Raw genomic sequence first — 26,676 nt, 5'->3', positions numbered from 1 at the left:
GATAGCGTGTCAATGCACTGTCCGTGCATGACACACACACACGCACACACACACACATACAGAATGTTTGCCAAGCAAGCCGTGTAAGCAATCTTGAAATATTGCTCATTTGGAGCAGAAAGAAAATCAAACATTCTCAGTCATTATCCTCATCCAATTTTGTTTTTTATTGACTGTTGTCAAGCCCGCTCCTTCCCCAAAAGCCCCGTTCAAGCTATGCGCTAACGCTAATGCACAGCTGCAATGCTACCGTAGCGCCGTTTCTCTTGCTCTTTGCTGACGGACGTCATGGCATGGACGTCTAAATTTCCAAATCATTTCAAATGTCTTTTTTTTTTTTTATGCCATTGACGGGCATGTTTGTCCATTCTATTGATGCCAATGTACTTGTATTCCATTGACGCATATGGATATCGATGCCATTAACGGCCATGGATGCCCAAATTTCCCATTCATTTTCAATGGCATTTACTTTGGTTAATGCCATTGACGGCCATGTTTGTTGATTCAATTGATGCCAATGTACTTGGATTCCATTGACGCAAATGCAAGTCGATGGCATTGACGGCCATGGAGATCCAAATTTCCCATTCATTTTCAATGGCAAAAAAACAAATGTCCCCAAATCAACAGGAAATGACCAGATATCAATAGGACGTGTCCCTCAACTGTCCCCATATGACCTGATATGACTAGGGCACGTCCCCCAAACTTCCCCAAATGACCTGATATGACCAGGACACGCCCCTCAAATGTCCCCAAATGACCTGATATGACCAGGACACGCCCTAAAATGTCCCCAAGTTACCTGATATGACTAGGACATGCCCCCCAAATGTCCCCAAATGACCTGATATGACCAGGACACGCCCCCCAAATGTCCCCAAACGAACTGATATGACCAGGACAAAGCCCCCACATCAAAAGGAAGTGTCCCCGAAATGTCCCCAAACCAACAGGGGATCTGTATCTCCACACAGCAAAGACCCTGAGCAATTTCTCCAGAAATTGTATTTTCTAGTTATGAATATACTTAAAAATGAATAAAAGTGTTTGGCTGTAGAATTTTTTTTTTCTACAAACTTGCTAGTGTTGACGTAATTTGTTTTTCCCGACATATTAGGGCAGGATCCTCGGTTTAAAAAAAAAACACACACACAAAACCCCCCCGCTAGGTTTTGATATGGCCTCAGTCAGCGTTTTTGAAACTTAAACATTATATTGCATAGTTTGATAAGGCTCTCTCTTTTAGTGATACTAAACTAACTAAACTAAACTAGTTTTTTTTGTTTTTGTTTTTTTTTTTAACTTTGTTTACACAAAAACAACTACAAATAATGGGTGAACAATTCACATACAATCAACAGATTTACAACAACAACAACAAAATAATAATAAATAAAATGGTCGGGGTCATTTTTAACACAAGTTAAAAAAAACTGTTTGCAAAGTCTTTTGGTCCTTATAGCTTTGGGGTTCAAAGAGGAACTTAAATCGTCCAAATTTAAAGAAAACATTTTCCCAAAAACATGAAAATTTGGTCTTTGATTAGGATATTTTACACAGTGAATGTGAAATTTTGCCAACATTAAAATAAGATTTACAATATATCTTTTATCCATTTCTGGTTCTTCAACGTTGGATAGGCCAAACAAAATATTTCTAAAAACAATTTTCAATGATGGCACAACTTTGGAATTAATATAATTGTTCAGGTCAACCCAAAAGATGTGGGAGTAAGTACATTCCCAAAACAAATGGGAAATAGTTTCCTCTGCATTTGCACAAAAAGAACATAATGTCTCAATATTAATTTTAAATTTAACCATTGTCGTCTTTACAGGATAACACCTATGAAGTAATTTGAGTGTGATTTCTTTTACTTTATTTCTTAATAAATATTTTCTAGGCAAAAGCCAAGTATGTTTCCATTCAGTATTTTCGTATAAATTATTCCATTATGAAATTGCTGCAGGTTTGGAAACTATCTCCTTTTGAATAAGTCCTCTCAAACAATGGTTGGAGGCTTCAGAGCTTAATAGTGCACATTTAAAACCAATAAACAGAGACTTTGGATCAAAGATTGGCACGTTACACTGAACTAAACTAGTAACTAGTTACTTTTGCCCAAAAAATTACATATGCGTCAGCTGACACAATTAAATAAATGGGGTTTTCCTTTTTTAAATTCATACAAATACACAACCACGAGAGGGCGCTATTACGGTGGATGAATTTTATACAACTTCCTGCTCGATAAAACTAATAATATGCAGTTAGAGAGGAGAAATTGTTCCCAAATATGAGACAAATGATTCAAAGTTCCAATAGTATATTGTGTAGTACTCGTAAGCATTGCCACATATATATAATATAGCCAATATATGCATTGTTGCATGATCCGACTAGCTCGCTGCAAAACAGCCAGTGTTCCACGGACATATTTGACAGCAGGACCACTCCTCAACAGCAGCAGCAGCAGGAAAAATGGCTAAAAGTGATGGAAGTGACTTTTTTAAAAGAACCAGCCTCTTTTGGATCGTCTCCGTCTTGTTCGGGTTGAGCTATTTTACCGTAAGTAAACGTCAACGTGGTCAAGTTTGAAATTAGCATGATAAGGTGTTTTTGCTCTTTTTACTCGTTTTGTGTTGCGTTTAAAGAACCCAGGAGAGCATAGAACTCCATTAAAAGCGAGATTCAGAGCAATATTTATTTATGATCATTCGGGTAATAAGCGCCGTAGCACGTTCTCGAACACTATATTACTTTTTACAGTGTTATTTTAACTAGAAAGAGGCTTCCGAGGCCATTGTCATTGTTTTTCCTTCGAGTTTTTATCTTATCAGATTTAGTTTGGCGTCGAAAAGAAAACAGATTTGGAGTTTTGCACAAGGTCCAACGTGCAAGTGAACACGTCTCGATGACTTGGAAAGTTAAAGCCTTCGGTTTACACACTTCTTTCGAAACTTGACATATTTCAAGTATTGACCGCTTGCGCATTTGTTGAAAATACGATACGTAGTCTTTATTTCCAATGTTGTGTTTGCCTTCAATACGCAGCAATAAACATTGTGTTAGCTTGTTGCCACGTTGCACTGTGTCTCGTTTGGGTATTCGGGAAAAGTTGACTCTAAATGGGGAATGCAGTCAATATTTGGGGGGGGGGGGGGGGGGGGGTTGCATGGAACAACTCAAAGCACGCTATTCACCTATGGACTGAAATAAAACTTTTTTTTTTTCGCAAATAGGGTAAAAGTTTGTGTGTTTTTTAATTTGTTTTCCGGTGTTTTTGTTGTAACTTAGGCGAGGTAGGCAAAATAGTTGTGGGTAAACGAAGGGGCCCTTATTTACAATGAACCTTTTGTGCTGTGAATGCAGCACCACTCATTGTCCACACCTGACACGACACACAAATGTAAACACGAAAGACGTAACATTACGTATCCCGGTTCGATTAAAACATACTTTCAACTAGAAAATTTTATTAGTAAGTATGCGCAAATTGGAAGTCCAGAGCATAAAACTACAGATAAATATTACCGTAATTTTCGGACTATAATCCGCTACTCTTTTCTTTCATTTTGAATCCTGTGGCTTATAGACCCTACCCACCGACGTCACAAAATCACGTGCTCGCTGTATGGTTCCGCCCCCTTGTCCGTCATTTTGTGTCTGTATTATCAATGGTCTCAATTGATCGAGCAATTTATAATGCATTTCATGGAAGACCCGGTGCTTTCGGATGCCGTAAACTCACTTGATGCGTTGCATAAAAGGCATTATGTGGAAAAGCTTCAGTTTATCCATTCGCCAGATCCATATTTGATGCCTAAATCGATGTTTTTCGACCCGCTGTCTCCGCCGTATTTGCCTGACATCTGCTAGCTACCCTGATATGTACAACTATCTTGTCCACACGAAATCAGCCTATTCTCACGAAAGTTTGAAAAACTTTAAGAGCTTGGAGGCTTATAAATACTTCGTTGCTGGTTGGGTGAAACAGGTCCTCGTCCACGAAAATTCGGCAGGAATCTATCTTGTGCTTGGAAAGGTGAGTTACGAAATTTTCAATTCAAAATCTTTTGTTATTGCTAACATCCACTGTCAAGTCTAATGTATTTCATGTCGTTTGTCAATGGAGTTAGGGCTTTTAATGTTTATATGATTTAGCGATAGCACTCTCACTACATACATACGTGTATGTTGTCGGCGATTAGCCTAGCAATGATCTTAATTGTGGTTGTCAGCCCAAAACCCTCTAAATATATATTAAATGCATCTTACCAGATATAAAATGACTACTACATAATCTGTGGTAATCGTTTGGAGCCCAGTTTTCTCGTCAAATTGCAGCAGCCCATCTCGCTCTCTTCACTCCGGGTCTCTCGGAATCCGGTAGAACTTCAAGTCTCTCCGTCTTCTCCGTCTATCTTCTCTGTTATTGCAACCGGCCGCCACACACGCCTTCACCATTTTGGTTATTAATGTTAACGAGCAGAAAAACGTAAATAGGAGAAATGTACGTAGCCGTAACAGGTAAACATGATGTGTTGACGGACAATTGGGCGGCACCAGTCAGGAGGAAGGAGTTGTGACGTCACGTGGGTAGGGTCTATAGTCCACTGCGGCTTATTTGTTGATTTATTTGGGTTAATAGGTAACACTTTATTTGACAGCGGCGTCATAAGACTGTCATAAGACCATCATCATTTTGACATGACATTATCATTGACATTACTGAATGCTTATGACCTATGTCATTAAGTGTCATCCAGCAAATTATGTCACTAACTTCATTTATGTCCAGCTTTGATCTTTTACATCCATTCAAAAATGAGATAATTTAAATAACATCTGGTATAACCATTAATTAATGCTCATGATAGTGTCATGTAATAATTATGATTGTCTAATGACAGTCTTATGGTGCCACTGTCAAATAAAGTGTTACCAAATACCATAACTAGCAAGTAATGAAACAACTGGAACAGTAACTGAAGAAATAAATAGCACAGAACATGCATTTTTATTGTTATTTACATCTGTACCGCTGCAATACATGCTAGGAGGCATGTTGGGACAAAATCAGTGTTGACAGCTGGTGGCAATATAGGTGGACTGGCTCCTGCAATGGAGCAGTGATGCCAAATGAAGCTTATTGAAGCAATGATGGTTCATTCATGGTGGTTCATTTGGTCTTATGACAGTCGTATGATGCTGCTTTCAAATAAAGTGTTACCGGTTAATATCTTTTGGTGTAAATATACAGTGAGGACAGCTGCAGCTTATAGTCCAGTGCGGCTTATCAATTACAAATGCCATTTTCGTGTCAAATTTGGTGGGTATTGGTCAGATGCGCCTTATAGTGCGAAAATTACAGTACATAACTTAATAGTTGATTTCACCCATTGTTACCGTTGACAGGTTGTAGACGTCTAAACCATTTTGATTGGAAGATGCCTGGCAGTAATCATTCAATCGCTGCCACACTTCGCAATCAAAATGGATTGGACGTCTACTGCCGTCAATGACGTTGAAAGATGAGTTTTCACCGGCAGTCGTGCATGTTTAAGTAAATTGTATATCTATTGTTGTTATTGACATACAATGAGTCAATAATACTCTCTTAACATTTTTAAAAGGTCCCCCCCCCCTCATTTTTTAAGTAAAGTTTCATTTTTATATAAGAATAACTTAAATTAAAAATATAAAACTGCATATATTCTGTTTATAAAACATTCTTTAGGGGGAAAAAAATGAAATTAACAAAAAAAAAGAAGGGAACGTTTGAAAATGTTTCAGTATTTATTATTCATCAACTTACGAGTATGATTGGAGAGGCATAACCAGAGTGTATTATTTATTTGTATTTAGTTTTTTTTTTTTATTAACATTGTATTAGATTTTAAAAAATCATTTATTCATTAAAATGTTTTTTTTTTTTAACCCTTTAACACCTAAGCCTATTTTGGCCGAATTTGCATGCATTTGATGTTGCCTTTATATTTCAAAGAAAAAAATTGCTTACAATGGCCAAATTGGGTCCCTTTTTTCAGGACACCTTGAACTTCATGTCTAAACTGTTGTTTTCTTCACTGACCAATTATATTCCACATTTTGGACCCAAAAAGACAAAAAAAATCCCAAAATCTTTTTTCAAAATTTGTAATGTTGACGTCCCATTGACAACCAAACATGCTCGACCAACCGTTTTGAAGCTTGATAATATTTATTCAACTTGTTTGGATAAACATTCAATAGAAAAAAATAAGATTGAATAGTTTGACAATTCAACACAAACAGCAGGTATGGTCATAGGCGTTTTTGGCCTTTACACATACTATGGTCAAAACAGGCTATATAGTGTGCAAAATAGTGAGAAAAAATGTATATATATTATCTAACACAAAAAGGGTTTGGAAGATATCTCTTTGTGAAGTTAGGTGCTCTACCATTCACCTTATCAAAAGTATATACGTACATGCAATCAAGCTTCTCAAACACACATCTAAATAAAAATTGAAAAGATTATAGTGAAGAAAAAATATATAATACATTGAAAAAAAGTATTTTAAAAAATATTGTCTAGTAGTTCAATTCAAAATTTTCAGGCATGCGACCCAATAAAGATTTTTTTTTTTTTTTGCGCACTCAATAAAGCTTCTTGAACAGGTCACGGAGCTGCGTCTCACACAGCCTACTCTTTCTCTTTCGCCGTTTGCGCTCTACTGTCACTTTTATTCGCCGAGACGCCGATTCATCAGAGGAAAACAACGACAAATACGACTCATCTTCTTCCTTGAGTTAATGAAATAATGCATTAGCTTGTGCTAAATGTAGTTTTAGATTCATTCTGCACGTTTCAAAGTCACTCGCACAAACCAACCGATATTGTGCATTTTTCGGCACAACACCGGCCGCTGCTTGCTTCGCATGCCTCCCTTTCAATAGTTGGCGCCTCGCTCGGAAATTTATTAAAAATGATCACATTCGGTTCGTCCTTCCCGACATCACAACGACTCTTGAGATAAGTAGTCTTTTGTGCTGCTTTCGGTTTTGAAAAAGGACAAGAAATGATGGAAATATGGAGATGGATACATGGTCCATGCAGCGTTTTAATGCATATTTATGAGTGCAATAAAACTATAAAACTCAAATGACATTATCTCCCGTTTTTCTTGGCCGATTGACTTCAAATAAAAATTGGTGTGGACGTCAACTTCCGCACTTTCAAACGAGACCAACCAGCAGCACGTGGGTGATGTAATTACAGCGTGACGAAGCTTCAAAGACGATATGCGTAAATGCGTCGCTGCCGACACGTTCAGTGTTAAAGGGTTAAATGTCAATGTAATTGAAACATGACCCAAAATGTGATGTCCCCCCCACCCCTACCAGTCTTTCACTTACCCCTATAACGGGTTAACAACTTTTTAGCTTTGTCACTATCATCACTAGCAGGATGAGCTGATTTCCCACTAGAGGTGCATAAAATGTCATTTTCAACAGCTTCTCTCAAATAGGCATTGGTCTTGTTCTCCATCCAGTGAATGCAGTCATCCTCTGAACCCATCATTGCATTCCAAAAGGAACAAAAATGACCAGTGTTTCGATGTCTTTAAGTCTAGTTTTGTTCAAGGAGATCATGTAATGTTCTGTGGGTTTCCCAGTAATTACAAAAAACAAGTTATGTTCTGTTGAGCAGGTCGGTTTGTCTGCATATTTGATAGTTAATAAGTCATGGAGTAATTTCATAGTTTGGTATTTACGGATGGTGTTCAAATGTTTGTTTGTTTGTTTTTTTAAACTAAGATGCTATTCTTTCTTGCAGTGCATTGTGTTTGCGCCTGAAGTAATACCATATCATCTCCTGGGCCCTTTTGGTACCTTCTGCAAATATCTTGTTGACAACCATGCTGGCACATTGTACAAAGGGTAAGACCTGATTTCACACTTTGTTATTAGGTGTCTAGAGAAGAAAAGGTGATGCAACAGCAAAATATATATAGACAATTAAACATCTGATAACACCCCAGTTGGCATTGTAAATACCGCATATGAGCTATCTGTTCAAAAAGATAATTTTGCATACTTTTTCAAGTCTTAATCAAGGGTGACTCACAGATCGTTATCACCATATTTGCTGGTAGCGTGTGTTGTCACATGATGGCAGAGTGTGAGAAAAAGGACAACAATGGCTTTGTTGGGTGGGGGTAATACTGTAGTTTCATGTTGGGTGATCACAAGCCCGTCGACAAGGGGGGGCAACCGGGTATGTAGTCCCAGAACCATAGGGGCCCCTGAATGACCCGTAATTTATTTTACTTTACATTCACATATTTCTTTTTTACTTAAATCATTGTCTGATTAAATATTATGTTCTACTCGATATGTAATTAAAACTTTGGCATATTAAATATTCAAATATACAGTGGGGCAAATAAGTATTTAGTCAACCACTAATTGTGCAAGTTCTCCCACTTGAAAATATTAGAGAGGCCTGTAATTGTCAACATGGGTAAACCTCAACCATGAGAGACAGAATGTGGAAAAAAAAAAAACCCAGAAAATCACATTGTTTGATTTTTTTTTTTTTTTTAAGAATTTATTTGCAAATCATGGTGGAAAATAAGTATTTGGTCAATACCAAAAGTTCATCTCAATACTTTGTTATGTACAGTTTGTTGGCAATAGAGACCAAACGTTTTCCATAACTCTTCACAAGCTTTTTACACACTGTTGCTGGTATTTTTGCCCATTCCTCCATACAGATCTCCTCTAGAGCAGTGATGTTTTGGGGCTGTCGTTGGGCAACACGGACTTTCAACTCCCTCCACAGATTTTCTATGGGGTTGAGATCTGGAGACTGGCTAGGCCACTCCAGGACCTTGAAATGCTTCTTACGAAGCCACTCCTTAGTTGCCCAGGCTGTGTGTGTGGGATCATTGTCATGCTGAAAGACCCAGCCACGTCTTACCTTCAATGCCCTTGCTGATGGAAGGACATTTTCACTCAAAATCTCTCAATACATGGCCCCATTCATTTTTTACTTTACACAGATCAGTCGTCCTGGTCCCTTTGCAGAAAAACGGCCCCAAAGCATGATGTTTCCACCCACATGCTTCACAGTGGGTATGGTGTTCTTCAGATGCAATTCAGTATTCTTTCTCCTCCAAACACGAGAACCTGTGTTTCTACCAAAATGTTCTATTTTGGTTTCATCTGACCATAACACATTCTCTCAGTCCTCTTCTGGATCATCCAAATGCTCTCTAGCGAACCGCAGACGGGTCTGGACGTGTACTTTCTTCAGCAGGGGGACATGTCTGGCAGTGCAGGATTTGGGTCCCTGGTGTTACTGATAGTAGCCTTTGTTACTGTGGTCCCAGCTCTCTGTAGGTCATTCACTAGGTCCCCCAGTGTGGTTCTGGGATTTTTGCTCACAGTTCTTGTTATCATTTTGATGCCATGGTGCGAGATCTTGCATGGAGCCCCAGTTTGAGGGTGATTATCAGTGGTCTTGTATGTCTTCCATTTTCTAATAATTGCTCCCACAGTTGATTTCTTTACACCAAGGGTTTTACCTATTGCAGATTCAGTCTTCCCAGCCTGGTGAAGGTCTACAATTTTGTCTCTGGTGTTCTTCGACAGCTCTTTGGTTTTGGCCATAGTGGAGTTTGGAGTGTGACCGACTGAAGTTGTGGACAGGTGTCTTTAATACTGATAATGAGTTAAAACAGGTGCCATTAATACAGGTAACGAGTGGAACCTCGTTAGACCTCGTTAGAAGAAATTAGACCTCTTTGACAGCCAGAAATCCTGCTTGTTTGTAGGTGACGAAATACTTATTTTCCACTCTAATTTGGAAATAAATTCTTTAAAAATCAAACAATGTGATTTTCTGTTTTTTTTTTCCTCCACATTCTGTCTCTAATGGTTGAGTTTTACCCATGTTGACAATTACAGGCCTCTCTAATCTTTTCAAGTAGGAGAACTTGCACAATTGGTGGTTGACTAAATACTTTTTTGCCCCACTGTACCTTGTAAATCTGGATTATTTTTCATTATATTTACAGTGCATATATATAAAGTTTACACACCCCTGTTCACACTTGTTTGTAACATAAAAAACAACTCAAATTCATTATTCGTCGTAAATGTGTACCTTATTGCTGTGGTTTTATAGGTGGTGGGCTACCTGGGCAATCCATGTTGCAGAGGCTTTAGTCTCCTTAAAAGTTTGCAGGTAAGAATGAGATTGTCCACTAGGTGATGCTGTGGTATCAAATGTAAATGTAATTTAATGCCGCATGTGTGGTATCTCGTTTCAGCAACAAAGGCATCACCATGCCCACCAGCTGCTTGTGGTTCTTTCAGACCTTTATTTTCGGTTTCGCGTCTCTGGGCCTGCTCATCAAATACAACCCAGATAGACCCAAACAACATTGATGCCACGAGGGTGCCAGCCGAGAACAATCTGTGACCTAGGAACATATATGACACTAGTGCCTTTTTCCCCCAACAATTGTTTCTTGAAACTAGTGAAGTATTACACAAGAATTTAATCAACTTGAATCATGTATTGCTGTGAAAACGCTCATTTTATAGTGCTCCCCTCTCCGGTCCTGTTTGAGGGGAGGACTAGTCACAAATGCATAAAAGGTAGCTTGGGAGAAATATTAACCAGCAGAAAATGCAAGGACAGTTTGTTGAAATGATTTAAGACATTCATGATAGTTTACATTCCAAGGATGAGATTCTTCTAGTTGCTGTGTTCTTTCTTCAAAATGTTGCTCTTGCTGTTCTTAACATTTGAAATAAAAAATTAAAATAATTCTGTAAATGCTCTGGTTTTAATGACGTATGTAAATATTTGGCCAAAACCACACAAAAAAAACTTTATAGCTGTTCAATATTTTCAAAAGACACAAAAATGATTTTAACAGCAGCCAACCCTGACAGGTGTAAAGTGGCGTCACAAAAATGCAATAAAACCGCCATAATTATGACCTGACACTATCATGGGCATCAATGAATGCTTATGACGGATGTCATTAGGGCTGCAGCTATCGATTATTTTAGTAGTCGATTAATCGATGAACTAGTTAGTTCAAATAATCGAGTAATCGGATAAGGAACATGAAAAATTGAAATACCTGAGCTGAGCCTCATGCGGTACCAAAAAAATAAATAAAAATAAAAATAGGGATCTATGTACAACAAAAGAATTGGCTAACTTACAGTAAGGCAAATAAGTAATTAGTCAACAACTAATTGTGCAAGTTCTCTTACTTGAAAATATTAGAGAGGCCTGTAATTGTCAACATGGGTAAACCTCAACCATGAGAGACAGAATGTGGGGAAAAACCCCAGAAAATCACATTGTTTGATTTTTAAAGAATTTATTTCAAATTATATTATCAAATCATGGTGGAAAATAAGTATATGGTCAATACCAAAAGTTAATCTCAATACTTTATTATGTACCCTTTGTTGGCAATAACGGAGGCCAAACGTTTTCTGTAACTCTTCACAAGCTTTTCACACACTGTTGTTGGTATTTTGGCCCATTCCCTCCATGCAGATCTCCGCTAGAGCAGTCATGTTTTGGGGCTGTCGTTGGGCAACACGGACTTTCAACTCCCTCCACAGATTTTCTATGGGGTTGAGACCTGGAGACTGGCTAGGCCACTCCAGGACCTTGAAATGCTTCTTACGAAGCCACTGCTTTGTTGCCCTGGCTGTGTGTTTGGGATCATTGTCATGCTGAAAGACCCAACCTCGTCTCATCTTCAATGCCCTTGCTGATGGAAGGAGATTTTCACTCAAAATCTCTTGATACATGGCCCCATTCATTCTTTCCTTTACACAGATCAGTCGTCCTGGTCCTTATGCAGAAAAACAGCCCCAAAGCATGATGTTTCCACCCCCATGCTTCACAGTGGGTATGGTGCAATTCGGTATTCTTTTTCCTCCAAACACGAGAATCTGTGTTTCTATCAAAAAGTTATATCTTGGTTTCATCTGACCATAACGCATCCTCACAGTCCTCTTCTGGATCATTAAAATGCTCTCCAGCGAACCGCAGGCGGGTCTGGACGTGTACTTTCTTCAGCAGGGGGTGATATCTGGCAGTGCAGGATTTGAGTCCCTGGTGGCGCATTGTGTTAATGATAGTAGCTTATGTTACTGTGCTCCCAGCTCTCTGTAGGTCATTCCCTAGGTCCCCCCGTGTGGTTCTAGGATTTTTACTCCCTGTTCTTGTTATCATTTTGACGCCACGGGGTGAGGAGGGAGTTGAAAGTCCGTGTTGTCCAATGACAGCCCCAAAACATCACTGCTGTAGAGGAGATCTGCATGGAGGAATGGGCCAAAATACCAGACACACTGTGAGTGAAAAGCTTGTGAAGAGTTACAGAAAACAGTATTGAGATGAACTTTTGGTATAGACCAAATACTTGTTTTCCACCATGATTTGCAAATAAATTCTTTAAAAATCAAACAATGTGATTTTCTGTTTTTCCCCCCCCACATTCTGTCTCTCATGGTTGAGGTTTACCCACGTTGACAATTACAGGCCTCTCTAATATTTTCAAGTGGGAGAACTTGCACAATTAGTGGTTGAGTAAATACTTACTTGCCCCACTGTATGCTCCCATCAGTCCATACTCATCTAAGGTTCTCTATATACAAGTACATGAAGAATGACAATGTAATTAACACAATATAATTAGTAATACTTTATTCTGACATTTCTGCGCCTAGGAGATACACTACGGCACCTAATGCAATAGTATAAATAATACTGACACATATGTACAACATTTCAAAAAGAATACGAATTCCAAAAATAGGCATCTTAGTATTTATATATGAAATACAAGTTTTCTGTATATACAGAGACATTATCAGTTGCACCAAATCTAATGAAATGCGAGAACTGCATCATAAATTCCGGCCGTACTTTAATTTGTAAAGGCAGAATATTTGAAATGGCTCTTGTTAGCAATTCCGCTTGATTGTGTGTAACTAATGCCGATGGTTTCAAGTGCACATGCCCACTTACTGTACTTTGTGTTTATGCAATGCATCATGCCTGTCTATAGGGGATCAGCAATTCTTTCGTTCCTGGATAGAGAGGAAACTACATGAGCTATATACAACCTCACTAATCCATTGTACTTTGAATGAATAAGTGATGAAACAGTATATTATGAATAGTATTTGTACTATAATTGTGTTGCTTTTCAATATACACTCAGACATGATGAACATAGGATGACTGAAGTCCTCCCTTACACGTTTGAGATGTGTCATTTCATCATCGTATTGATCTTTGTGGTTATGAATAGTTTGATGGATTTGTGGTGACGGATCATCGCTCCAGCCAGCATAGAGACGGGTAGCGCTCGCTCAGTGTCTTCCGCAGCTGAGCGCTTTGCGTCTTATCTCTGGTTTCCACCACACACTCCACCTGTCAACAGAGAGAATTGGATGAAGAGGTTGGACTGTTGGGAATAAATAAATACATGTAGGCCAATCCTTCAGATAGTTTTTGCTTGGCAAAGAAGGCTTTTTGCATGATTTCATTTCCACTGAATACCATATGGTTGATATTGTTGAAAGACATAGGTGATCAAGTGTGCTGACAACAGATATTCAGATTAGGGTTGTTCCGATCATGTTTTTTTTTGCTCCCGATCCGATCCCGATCGTTTTAGTATCTGCCGATCCCGATATTTCCCGATCCGATTGCTTTTTTTTTTTGCTCCCGATTCAACTCCAATCATTCCCGATAATTTTTCCCGATCATATACATTTTGGCAATGCATTAAGAAAAAAATGAATAAAACTCAAGACGAATATATACATTCAACATACAGTACATAAGTACTGTAATTTTTTATTATGACAATAAATCCTCAAGATGGCATTTACATTATTAACATTCTTTCTGTGAGAGGGATCCACGGATAGAAAGACTTGTGACTTTGTATATTGTGACTAAATATTGCCATCTAGTGTATTTGTTGAACTTTCAGTAAATGATACTGTAGCCATGCCCAAATGCATGATGGGAAGTGGAACCATGACTGTGCGTAGTGCTACCAATTGATATATCTTCTCTGCGTTGGGAAATAACATAAGGTGTTAACAAAAAGATCAATTGCTACCTTGCTTCCCCACATTGCTTCCCATGATATTTCTAATCGTAGGGAGAGGGATTGTAAGGCTTTAGCCAATTAAAAAAAGGCTCCAAAGGCTGCCAAAATTCACTCTAGTCATTTTACGCTGCCTTTTATCTCTCTATATAGGTAAAACGGCGCAATTACAGATTGAGCGCGACAATGCGTGAGTGGGTCGTGGACACAGGCGTTTTTTGCTAAAAAAAAAAAAAAAAATCCGCTAGTTTTCTAGACTAATACAACTCACAGGCATGAAAATGGGTCAGGGGTTAAAAAGGTGAGAAGGGTGTGGAGGAAATATGTTCCAGTACACTGTATTGTACACCCCAACAAAATATTGAGCTCTGTCGACCCACACTGTGTTTCAGCAGGGCCATGCAGAGACCGGTGGAGGGGTGGGTGCTCGTACATCAAAAGGGGCACATGAACAAGTATTTAATACACCTTAAAACAACATAACTTCAATTTTAACCAGCTTTAGATAATAATTGGCTGCGACTGTGACATACTTTAATTGGGAGGGGGCAACAGTGAATAGAAATCAAAACTGTCATCAACACTTTCTGGCTGTGACTCAGTCAGTCTGCCTCTTTTCTTCCTTCAACCTCTGCATCAAAACTTCCTTCCTCAACTTGTTCATCTGAGAACAAACCACATCAGATGGTCACTGAGCCACCAACAGCACAGTTTTCTTAAAACTATTATTTCATTATTATCCATACTTAACAACTCTAGCACCTAATGATTAATAAAGCAATGACATAAAAATCTTATAGAAAAATAACATTGTAATTGTGTTTATAATTGGATTTAATAACCGACTATCCTTGCAAACTTGTTCTTACCAGGTCTGCTATTCACCCAGCTGATGAGGTATCCACTGCCTTTAGCAGCCTCATCTAACTCCTTTTTTTATCCCTCAATCTCCCTTCCCTACGACGCATGTCTATGTAATGAAATATAAATATTTAAAAAAACAAACAGACTCCCCGGTGGCTTTTAGTTTTAAAGCTTTCTTAATTTCTTTCTCACTCAATAACGATGGAGTTAGATTTGTGTTTTTATTATTCAATCAAAAAACAAAGTTACTTCTATCAAAAACAAAGTTGCTTTAATCAAAATACAGTATATACTTTTAATCCCAAAAAGTAGCTTCAATTAAAAAAAAATGTTTTTGATTGCAATAATAAATTTGAGACAAAAAAAGCATTTGAAAACTATTTTTCTTAATTGAAACAAATTTTTCCATTTAAGTAATGTTTTGCGTTTGGGCCACATTTCGGCTAGGACATTTGTGTCTTTATTATTCAATCAAATAAGTTGCTTCAAACAAAAAAATATATATAAAAAGAAAAACTTTGCACATGTGCCAATCACCGTTTACCAAACCCTGAGAGGGTTTGAGTAGACTCACTATGAAGCTTTTAATAAAGCCAAGCATTTTCTAACTAATTTATTCTTGTTTAAAAATAATTCGGTGGGGGAGTAACATGTTTAAAACTTATCATAATTCTTACATTTGGAAGTGCTTGAAAACCATTTATAAATGATACTTTGGTGAAAAAAGTGAAAAAACATGTCTTATATATATGTATCTTTTTTCCAATGTAAAATCTGAATAAATGCATTGAACACGCACAAAAAAATGGGGGGGGCGCTACTTCGCGGTTTTCACTTATTGCGGCGGGTTCTGGTCCCCATTAACCGCGAAAAACGAGGGATCCCTGCAGGGCCGGAGTGGGACTCATTTTCGGCCCTGGAATTTCATGCCTCAGACCGGCCCACTCATTTAAAATTATGTCATTATGCATACACGTGTTAAGTTCAGTGTTCTCTAAAGCCGTGTACTGTAATTCTGTGTATTCCAATTCAGTGCAGGTCATGGTTGTTTAACAAGGTGGCTTTATTTTAACAAGTGCAACACAACATATTTTGAACAAATTTAAAAATGGATTTTAAAAAAAACTATATTAAATGATACATTTGAAAAATAAATTAGGCCTGTCAAATGATTAAAATTTTTGATCGAGTTAATTACAGCTTAAAAATTAATCGTAATTAACCGCAATTCAAACCATCTATAAAATATGCCATATTTTTCTGTAAATTATTGTTGGAATGGAAAGATGAGACACAAGATGGATATATACATTCAACATAAGGTACATAAGGACTGTATTTGTTTATTATAACAATAAATCAACAAGATGGCATTAACATTATTAACATTCTGTTAAAGCGATCCATGGATAGAAAGACTTGTAGTTCTTATAAGATAAATGTTAGTACAAGTTATAGAAATTTTATATTAAAACCCATCTTAATGTTTTCGTTTTAATAAAATTTGTAAAATTTTCAATCAAAAAATAAACTAGTAGCCCGCCATTGTTGATGTCAATAATTACTTACACAATGCTCATGGGTGCTGAAGCCTATAAAATCAGTCGCACCCAAACGCCAGCGGAGGGCGGCAAAACTCCATAAAGCACAATTAACAAGTGGGCATGTCATTGTACTGTCATTTAAATCTGTCTGAGCAGGGCATGTGCGTTAATTGCGTCAAATATTTTAACGTGATTCATTAAAAAAATTAATTACCGCCCGTTAACGCGATAATTTTGGCAGCCCCAAAATAAATGAATAAATAAGACCTTTTCTGCAACATCAAATATTAACAAAATGAGTGCTTACAGATAAAACAAACATAGCAACATAACAATATGAAAAATAAAGAATACGTATTGCACATTGTAACAACTTCTAATGATACTATTATCCATTTTCCATTTCCACTTTAAAAACGCCACGTAATTGATTATATTAATTCTAATGTTCACTCGCTGAACGACATGGCAATCCTACCTTCCAGCTCTGCACCTGTGGTGTGTTCATTATGGCTAATGCTTGCTGCTACATATCCCTTGTGAGGTGCTACAAGAAGCCAAAGTTTCCACAATTACATATTGTCGTATCACACGGTGCAAGTTGCATTTTATTCGCCATCTGGCCTTACCACTTTCGTTGTAATTATGGCTGTAGTTTGAGGCAGCAAGGTCGTTGCATGAAAAAAATTAGCTATTTTCGCGCATTTTGCCGATTCTTTCACGAGTGCTTTTCTCTTTTTAATTCTTATTTTTCAGCGCCACCCTTGCTCTTTTTATCCATCCGAGCACCGAGATAGCAGCTAATTTGGCTCAATACAGACTACAATTAGGGGGCGGAGCTGCATGCTGTATTTTTCGTCTGCACACGTGAGGATGAGTCTGGAAAAAAAAATAATACTGTTTTTTTTTTTTTTTAAGACGGCCCACAGGGACAGCGGTAACAGAATGTAAGTTATACTCAGTGACACTGTCATAAATAAATACCAAACAAAAAATGATAACAGTGTAATTTTTTTTTTTTTTTTTTAATAAAACGCGGACCGGCCCATCTGGCCGGCCGGCCCTTCTGGAATCGTCTAGAAGCTCCCGATTAGTCACTCCGGGCCTGGATTCCTGTATTTCTGAAAAACTTTAAGAAGCAGGACTCATTCCCACCACTCGTCGGGCCGCTGTTGTGCCGACACCGGCCGTCAGCTCAAATCCAAGCCGAAAATAACGCGTCTCCGGCGGACGACGGGAGCGATGTGAGGCGCCCCCTCCATCCGAGAGAATGCCGCTTAATTTGACTCAACAGTGTGTTTCTTCGTTTATATTACCGCTAAATACACAAGCTTGACGCCAATTTAACGGGAGCTATTTTTTTTCATGGGAGATTTGGCTAGCTCTGGCAGTGTTCAACGCAAGCTGCAACGAATGGCAGTAACTTTTTTATATCGCAAAACGTGAAAATGATTGAAACCATTACTCACCAAATTCAATCTGCTGGCAAATACAGGCAAGTGTGTATGCTGCGCTCTGCTCTGCCCCGATGTGGATAAGGCCTGCTTTTTGTTTTCGCTGCTTTGCAATGCAACCGAAGGCTCTCCGAGCACTCCATGTACACGCGTAAGGAGTGCGCGCGTTTGGAATAATGGAACGCAGCTTGGGCCGATGATTGGTTCTCGTCAGCGAAGCATCTAGATGGATTTGCTGACTGTGTTCTTAAGTGCTCAGTTTACGTACTAAGTTAATCACATGATGATAATAATAATAATCAAATAAAACCTCCCGACCCCCCCCCCCCCCTCCTCCCAAAAAGAATTTCTCCTCGGATCTACGCAATTCACGTAGGTCGCCCTTTTTGACTTCAAAACGGCGAATTTCGCCGAAAGGTGAGAGATTTTCATGCCTGAACTCATTTCCACGTCAAGTTAGTAGAGTGGGCGCTAGGGCGCCCCTTACTATCATGTCAACTGCTGCTGAGAGTCGTGTGTGTCAGAAGAAAAGGCAGGGGGAGACGGGAGGGGGATCAGCTGCTCGCAACTGCAGAGTGAGTGAGCAGGACAAGTCTCACTCTCAGAGGAAAAGCAAGGAGGGGGGCGGGGGATAGACTGACCGCTCATGATCCCAGGCCACACAACACATACTCCTGCTTCCAAATAAATTATATTTAATTCATGAAATTAACATAGATATTATTAAATGTATCGGGTTATGACATAACCCAATCAATGTCTTTGTAAAATGTTAAAAGAAAAAAAGAACAACGAACCTGTGCCTACATCAAAAAAGCCAGGTAAAGTAGCCAGGACCGTCACTGGTTGTGCAGTGCATGCATTAATTGCGTTAAATATTTTAACGTGATACATTTTTTAAAAAATTAATTACCGCCGTTATCGGGATAAATTTGATAACCCTACCTTAAGCCTAAACTAAACACTCTAGATGAGTGTAACATATTATGTCTGTAACGTTAAATACAATTAGAAAACGATTTAATTAAAATATATATATATATATATATTAAAAAAAGGCATGGCCGATATTTTTTTTGCCGATTCCGATACTTTGAAAATTACGTGATCGGACCCGATCGATCGGCATCCCGATCGATCGTGACATCTCTAGTTCAGTTATTTATTTTTTTTATGTCTTAAATGTTATTATTGTATTCAGATAGGACAGGGGTCTCAAACTTGTGGCCCGGGGCGCGGTTGCTGTCCATGAGACAATATTTTGGCCCCCCCATTTGACATCCAATTGTAGAATTCGTGTTGCAAACATGTATTTTGCGATAAGCGAAAAAAATATGTACCGTAAATTTTGGACTATTAGCCGCTATTTTTTTCCTTCACTTTGCGGCCTATAATCCAATGCGGCTTATTTGTTGATTTTTTTTGGGTTAATAGGTAATACTTTATATGACAGCGGCATCATAAGACCGTCATAATTGTGACATGACACTATCATGGGCATTACTGAATGCTTATGACTGATGTCATTAGGTGTCATGTGGCAAATTATGTCACTAACTCCGTTTATGTCCAGTTCAAATTTTTTACATCATTCAAAAGTGAGCTAATTTGCCAGATAACACTAAATTCCATCCGTTATAGGCATTCAGTATTGCTTATGACAGTGTTATGTCATACTTATGATTGTCTAATGACAGTCTTATGGCGCCACTGTCAAAGAAAGTGTTACCAAATACCATAACTAGTAGAGCAGGGCGGTAAACCGAAAATTTACCGTTACCGAAATTCTTGACAATGACCGACGTAATTTTGACCATGTCGGTGAATTCGGAAATTTAATAAAACAAGAAAATATAGTCTTTTCATCCCGCTTTGACTCTGTGTTGTTCGGCTATGCTCATTCCACTTTAAGAAAGCAGACAGTGTGCTTACGTATGGAGTCACGTGGTTTTCAGGAAGCCAAACAAATAGAAGCCCGGTAGGCTAGCGGTAGCGGCTAATGCTACAAGTAAACGGGATGGAGTCGGGCTTAAGTTAGCTTCGCAAAACTTTCACCCGACATTAAGTAAACTCTTGGCGGGTTCCAGACGTGCTTTCACCCGCTGTCCTCCCTGGTTCTCACGATTTCAGGAGAAGATGCTTTCAGTGCTTCTCGTAGCCAAGCCACAGGCTAACGCTAGCGGCTAACGATACAAATGAACTTGATGGAGTCAGATAGCGGCTCTAACCTTGTCAAAACGGCTGAAATTAATGAGTGGACTGGGCACGGACTTCATGTAGCGATCATTATGTCGCGTTATTTGGTATCTCTGTGTGATTTCTCTGCTTTCATGATGGTAAAGCACTCAGCATAGAGTATAATCCCACAGTGAAGCCTATATATAATATGACAGTTTAATGGCCACAGCTATTTTTTTGTATGTGTTTGCTTTATTCTGCCATCATAAAATCTTAAATGTTTCATTGGCATCAGAGCAATACAGCCTTAATCTGGTTGTGTCTGTGTGGGGGGTGCATGTATTAAAAAATGTTCTGGAAAAAAAAAAACTGAAACCTTGACGTAAACACTTGTGTTGAATAATTATGTCACAGCAGCCATTACCAATAAGTTTTCTGAAGTGTACTGTTAAAGCTGCAAGTCATTTGTGTTAGGATTACATGTTTTCACAGTCGTCATATTGATTTTTATAATGTTGTACATTTTTGAAGTCATACAAGCTCTTATAAATGTTCAAACTAGAATTCTTATTGTTTACAATATTTTTTTTAATACTTAATATTTAGACTGCATGTGCAATTGTTAAATTGAAAGCTGGTAAATAAATTTAACGAGAAACGCTTCATATGTATTCCATGCATTGATTCAAATGTTCAAATTATATAACAGTCCGCTTGGGCGAATTTATCGTCATTTATCGTTATCGAGGTAAATCTGCTCAATTTATCGTGATACGTACTTAAGGCCATATCGCCCAGCCCTAATAACTAGTAATTAATGAAACAACTGGAACGGTAACTGAAGAAATAATTAGCACAGAACATGAATTTTGATTGTTATTTACATCTGTAGCGCTGCAATGCATGCTAGGAGGCATGTTGGACAACAACAGTGTTGACAGCAGGTGGCAGCAGAGGTTGATTGTCTCTCCCAAGCAAGCAGTGATGGCCAAATGAAGCTTCTTGAAGCAATGACGCTTCAAAGGTTCATGGTGGTTCATTTGGTCATATGCTGCCGCTGTCAAATGAAGTGTTACCGGATAATATCTTTTGATGTAAATATCTCATAATACAGTGACGACAGCTGCGGCTTATAGTCCAGTGCGGCTTATCTATGAACAAATTCGGTTTTCGTCTCAAATTTGGTGGGTGGCGGATTATAGTCAGGTGCCCCTTATAGTGCGAAAATTACAGTATCTCAATTATGAATGAATAAATTGAAGGATTCATTTTGGGGAAAAACTCAGTTATTTTAATAGTATGGAATAGGGATGTTTTTAAAAATGCACAAATATAAAAAGGCTATGAGTAATAAAATGATATATAAATATTCAAAATAAAATAGATTTTAAAAGTTAAAACTTCAAAAAATAAATTTTAAAAAATGTAATCAATTGAAAAAGGTGTGGCCTATGTGTATTTTTCTCTACATTTTAATTTCTTTTTTTTTTTTTTCATTAACTAGAAATTGCGTTTTCTGGAGAAATTACGATGGGGCTTTGCTGTGGTAGATACACATCTATCAGGTCACTTCCTGTTGATTTGGGGGACATTTCACGGCCACGTCTTGTTGATATCAGGTCACTTCCTGTTGATTAGTGGACATTTCAAGGACACGTCCTGTTAAAATCAGGTCATTTCCTGTTAATTTGGAGATATTTCGGGGACATGTCCTGTGATAACAGGTCACAAAATGTCGGTGTGCTGTTATGGTAAATGGTAAAAAAAAAAAAAAAAATCACAAGAACCTATGTTTTCCTCCCATTGAAAATGAATGGGAAATTTCGACGTACATGGCTCTCAGTGGCATTCCAATAGAAATGAATGGGACAGTTTTTACCGAATTTTAGGGGTACCGCACATTTTCGCCAAATTCTGTATACAACTTTTATGCCCCTTACCGTCCTGGAAGTTTTGATAAGTTATGCGATTTGGTCAAAAAGTGTAGGACAAGTAACGGTTTGAAAATGTTTTTGTTTGTTTTTTTTCAAAAATCCACGCTTACGGGGTCCCAGCGTCGCGCAAAAATTCCAGTAATTTTCATGTTTTGGCGGTGACGGTTGGTCAAACGGTTTGGGCTGTGCGGCGCACCGAAAAAACGCAATTAAAAAAAAAAAAAAAAGGAATTTTACCATATGCGCCTTTGCTTTGAAAGTCCCCATCTAATAAATCTCTTGTACAGCTTAACTGTTTTGCCGCCATTCACGGCAATGGACATTCAATCTATTCCAACCCCTTCCAGTTGCCCAGAAATGGATTGGACGTCAATTGCTGTCAAAAGATGTTTTCAATATCAATTGTCCTCTTTTACTGACAACAACAACACATACTCTGTGACCTGGGCTGGCAGATGTCAACTGTAGTGACCCCTGTCCCTGAGAGGGTTAAGAAAAGTAACCGACTGCTCACCTTTGCCTTGAAAAGGTCCGACTTGTCACTATGCCTCCGATGGCTGACGTCCAACAACCTGAGGAGGGAAATGACAAATTTAACAGTTTATGATAAGCAAGACAAAGAATGAGCAATAGACCTCCATTACTAGTACTTTAATCCCATTTGCATGAGCGCCAACAGTAATTACATTTCACATTGATACCATTAATGGTGACATTAAAAGTGAATGTTCATCATGAGTGTTAATAATTGGTTGTTTTTCATGAGTGAGTACCTACGTACAGTACAGACCAAAAGTTCGGACACACCTTCTTATTTGTGCGTTTTCTTTATTTTCATGATTATTTACATTGTAAATTCTGACTGAAGGTAATAAAACTATGAATGATCATGTGTGGAATTACAGTGCCCTCCATAATTATTGGCACCCCTGAAAAAGATGTGTTTTTTAGCTTCTATTTTTTTTTTTGTTCAAATATTATGGGACCTTAATGGAAAAAAAAGAGAAAAATCCAACCTTCAATACAAGTGCATTCATTCGGTGGGGAAAAAAATCCCACATAAAGAAAAAAATATTTGACATCAAATAATGTGTGCCACAATTATTAGCACCACTGGTGTTAATACTTTGTACAACCCTCTTTTGCCAACAAAACAGGGTCTGGGGACTGAGATGGCCATGGGAGGAGCTTGATTTGTGTCTGGTGAACCATTTCTGTGTAGATTTGGCCATATGTTTAGGGTCATTGTCTTGCTGAAAGACCCAGTGACGACCCATCTTCAGCTTTCGGGCAAAGCACACGGTCCCAGGCTTCAACTGGGACCGTGTGCTTTGGTCAGATGAGACCAAGATTGAGCTTTTTGGCAACAAACACTCTAAGTGGGTCTGGCGTGCCACGAAAGATGTGCATGCTGAAAAGCACCTCATACCCACTGTGAAGTATGGGGGTGGGTCAGTGATGCTGTGGGGCTGTTTCGCTTCCAAAGCCCCTGGGAACCTTGTTAGGGTGCATGGCATCATGAATGCTTTGAAATACCAGAACCTTAAAAATCAAAATCTGTTGCCCTCTGCCCGAAAGCTGAAGATGGGTCGTCACTGGGTCTTTTAGCAAGACAATGACCCTAAATATATGGCCAAATCTACACAAAAATGGTTCACCAGACACAAAATCAAGCTCCTTCCATAGCCATCTCAGTCCCCAGACCTTGTTTTGTTGGCAAAAGGGGGTTGTACAAAGTATTAACACCAGGGGTGCTAATAATTGTGACACACATTATTTGATGTCAAATAAATTTGTGGGATTTTTTCCCCACTGAATGAATGCACTTGTATTGAAGGTTGGATTTTTCTTTTTTTTTTTTTCCATTAAGGTCCCATATTATTTGAATAAAAAAACAAATTAGGGCTGTCAAACGATTAAAATTTTTAATCGAGTTAATTACAGCTTAAAAATTAATTAATCGTAATTAATCGCAATTAATCGCAATTCAAACCATCTATAAAATTTGCCATATTTTTCTGTAAATTATATATATATTCTGTAAAATAAATTGTTGGAATGGAAAGATAAGACACAAGATGGATATATACATTCAACATACGGTACGTAAGGACTGGAGTGGGCATTTCACTCTACTGTCATTTAAATCTGTCTATGCTGTCCTCACTCCGAAGCGTCTACTTTTTCCAAAGCTAGACAGCTAGTGAACGACACCTTAGTAATCAGACTTCTTCCTTTTTCATCTGATTAATAAAATGGCCTCAAACCATTGTGCTCTTTAGACCGTCGTAAAACTACAAAAAAAAAGTACACAAGCATTGCATTAGCAACGTTAGCTTAGCACGCTATACAGGTTCACTAAACATAAACAAAAAGCGTCTCATACAAAAAATATAACATTTCGCTTACTAAAATAATATGTACATTCTTTACAACAACCATACTTACGGACAAATCTTGTCCAAGGATCATATAAGCACAACATTACAACGTAGGCGTCAGCCCGAGACGTCGTGCAGCCATATTGGTCTGGCAAGGAAACAATAAACCATGTCGCAAAGCGACCACAAGAGGTCGCTGTTGGACAGCACAAAAAGCCTTGCTGTAAAACTTACCAAAAGGCAGAATACTGTCTGAGCAGGACATGTGCGTTAACTGCGTCAAATATTTTAACGTGATTAATTTAAAAAATTAATTACCGCGGGTTAACGCGATAATTTTGACAGACCTAAAAAAAATATATTAGAGGCTAAAAAACACATCTTTTTCAGGGGTGCCGATAATTATGGAGGGCACTGTATGTACTTAGCAAAAAAAAAGTGAAATAACTAAAAACATGCATATGCAAAATCTTGCCATTCTTTTGATGAGCTTCAAGATGGAGTCACCAAAATTTTTTTTGACTTCACAGGTATGCCTTTTCAGGGTTAATTAGTGGAATTCATTGCTTTCTCAATGGGGTTGGGACCATAGGCGGTGTTTGACGTTTGTGGGGGGACAAAACATGTTGATGACCCCAAAACGCAGTGTCACCAATAAAATTAACTTCCAAGATATATGTTCGGATAGTAGCTTAGCCCATGCTCGTACATACAGGCATCCCAGGGTGTCTGTGCTTTTTTTCTGTCTTGCCTAATGGAGAAGTAGACGCCGCATCCTTTTTGACTGAATAGTCCAGCCAGGAATATTTATAATACATTGAAAAGGGCTGTCAACAGACTTGCAGGGGCCCAGGGACAAGAGGCTGTTATAGGGCCCCCCCCCCTTCCCACTCCTGCCACCGGCTTGTCACGAAAACTTACGCAGTACTTTGAACGCTTTGCAAGTAATGACAGTTTTGGCTAGGACATTGGTGTCTTTACTATTAATCAAAAAATAAGTTGCTTCAAACAAAAATATATTTTCAAACAAAAAAAAAAATTAAACATTTCAATCATAGAAAAAAAGTTTTTGAATGCGAAAAAATATTTGAGACTCAAATATTTGCATTTGAACTTATTTTTAATTTAAAAAGTTTTCTTTGATTTTAGCAATCCTTTTTGTGTTTGGGCCATATTATGGTAGGCCATTTGTGTCTAAATTATTCAATCCCCCCAAAAATTGCTTCAATCAAAAAAAAAAAAAAAACTTTCAAACAAACAAAAAAAAATGTGAAAAATAAAATTGTCCTCCCCTAATTTTTAAAAAAAATAATATGCAAAGCAAATGACCGTCTAAGGTGCTAGTCACATGATCTGTTCGAAAAATAATTTTGACCCATTATAAAAATATGTTTTTGTTCATTTCATTCATTTTTGTTGTTTGCTTTATTGCTTTACAACTTTTATATATATAAGAAAGACAATTACATGCAATGACACTTTTTGGCCACCGGGGGGCTGGCTCCCCCTTAAACTCCGCTTATGGGCACTCCGTGTTCAGTCCCCCATATTTAACCAGAAATGACCTGTAAATGCTAAAAAACCAATAGGAAGTGACCCAAAATCAACAGGAAATGACCCGAAATCCCCCAAAAATGAACTCCTTGGGTGCCATTGGACAGCCACAGGCGTCCAATCCGTTCATTTGCTGCCATTGCTCCCACTTCAAACGGATTGGACATCTTCTAGTGGTAAACTCATTTAAATTTACAGCAGAAGTATGAAAATGACTCGTTTTTCTTTGTTGTTATATCGCCATATCGTGAGCCTGGTATTGCAAATGGTATCGTATCGTGAGATACCCAGAGGTTCCCAATCCTAATGTGAGCAAATATTCTGCGTCATGAACATCAACAAAGCCCATCACCTGACGTCCTCTCTGGACAGGAGGTCCAGCAGCTTGGCCATGTCTCCCGGCCATTCTCCCAGCTGCACTGAAAACTTGCTGACACGATCTTCCAGCACCAGAGCTCGGTCCACACACTGCCTCACCAGATCCAGTTCCATGTTTGCGCTGCTCACCACCACTGCCACCCTGCACACACAAAAATTTCATTATTGGTTCAATAAACAATGTTGTCATGTCATTAGGCAAAATGCAAACTACTTATCACCTAGGT

At 38.3% G+C, this 26,676-nt stretch overlaps 2 protein-coding genes across 3 annotated transcripts in view; one reads left to right on the top strand and one right to left on the bottom strand.

Annotated features, from left to right (window-relative positions):
- The first annotated feature begins 2,314 nt into the window (after positions 1-2,314).
- Positions 2,315-10,824, top strand: tmem254 (transmembrane protein 254). The gene is made up of 4 exons (XM_057848624.1): positions 2,315-2,574; positions 7,832-7,935; positions 10,187-10,246; positions 10,332-10,824. Exons 1-4 carry the CDS (start codon positions 2,488-2,490, stop codon positions 10,447-10,449), a joined length of 369 nt encoding a protein of 122 aa, XP_057704607.1. The 5' UTR covers positions 2,315-2,487; the 3' UTR covers positions 10,450-10,824.
- A 1,803-nt stretch (positions 10,825-12,627) lies between these two features.
- LOC130922533 (L-threo-3-hydroxyaspartate ammonia-lyase) overlaps positions 12,628-26,676 on the bottom strand; it is a 34,318-nt gene continuing 20,269 nt past the window's right edge. The window contains exons 9-12 of one of the 2 annotated variants that reach the window (XR_009064520.1): positions 26,424-26,591; positions 22,651-22,708; positions 13,300-13,474; positions 12,628-13,128 (exon numbers count right to left, since the gene is read on the bottom strand). Coding sequence is in view for 1 of the 2 variants with exons in the window: in XM_057847322.1 (XP_057703305.1) it covers positions 13,376-13,474; positions 22,651-22,708; positions 26,424-26,591 (325 nt within the window). In the remaining variant the exon portion in view is untranslated. Of the gene's footprint in view, positions 13,475-22,650; positions 22,709-26,423; positions 26,592-26,676 lie in introns of both variants that reach the window. The other variant, XM_057847322.1, reaches the window with a different exon arrangement.

Source organism: Corythoichthys intestinalis, chromosome 10 (genome assembly GCF_030265065.1).
Source record: "Corythoichthys intestinalis isolate RoL2023-P3 chromosome 10, ASM3026506v1, whole genome shotgun sequence".
Lineage (NCBI taxonomy): Eukaryota > Metazoa > Chordata > Actinopteri > Syngnathiformes > Syngnathidae > Corythoichthys > Corythoichthys intestinalis.
The sequence above is the reverse complement of the archived record's forward strand: the minus strand, read 5'-3'. Positions and strand labels throughout refer to the sequence as shown.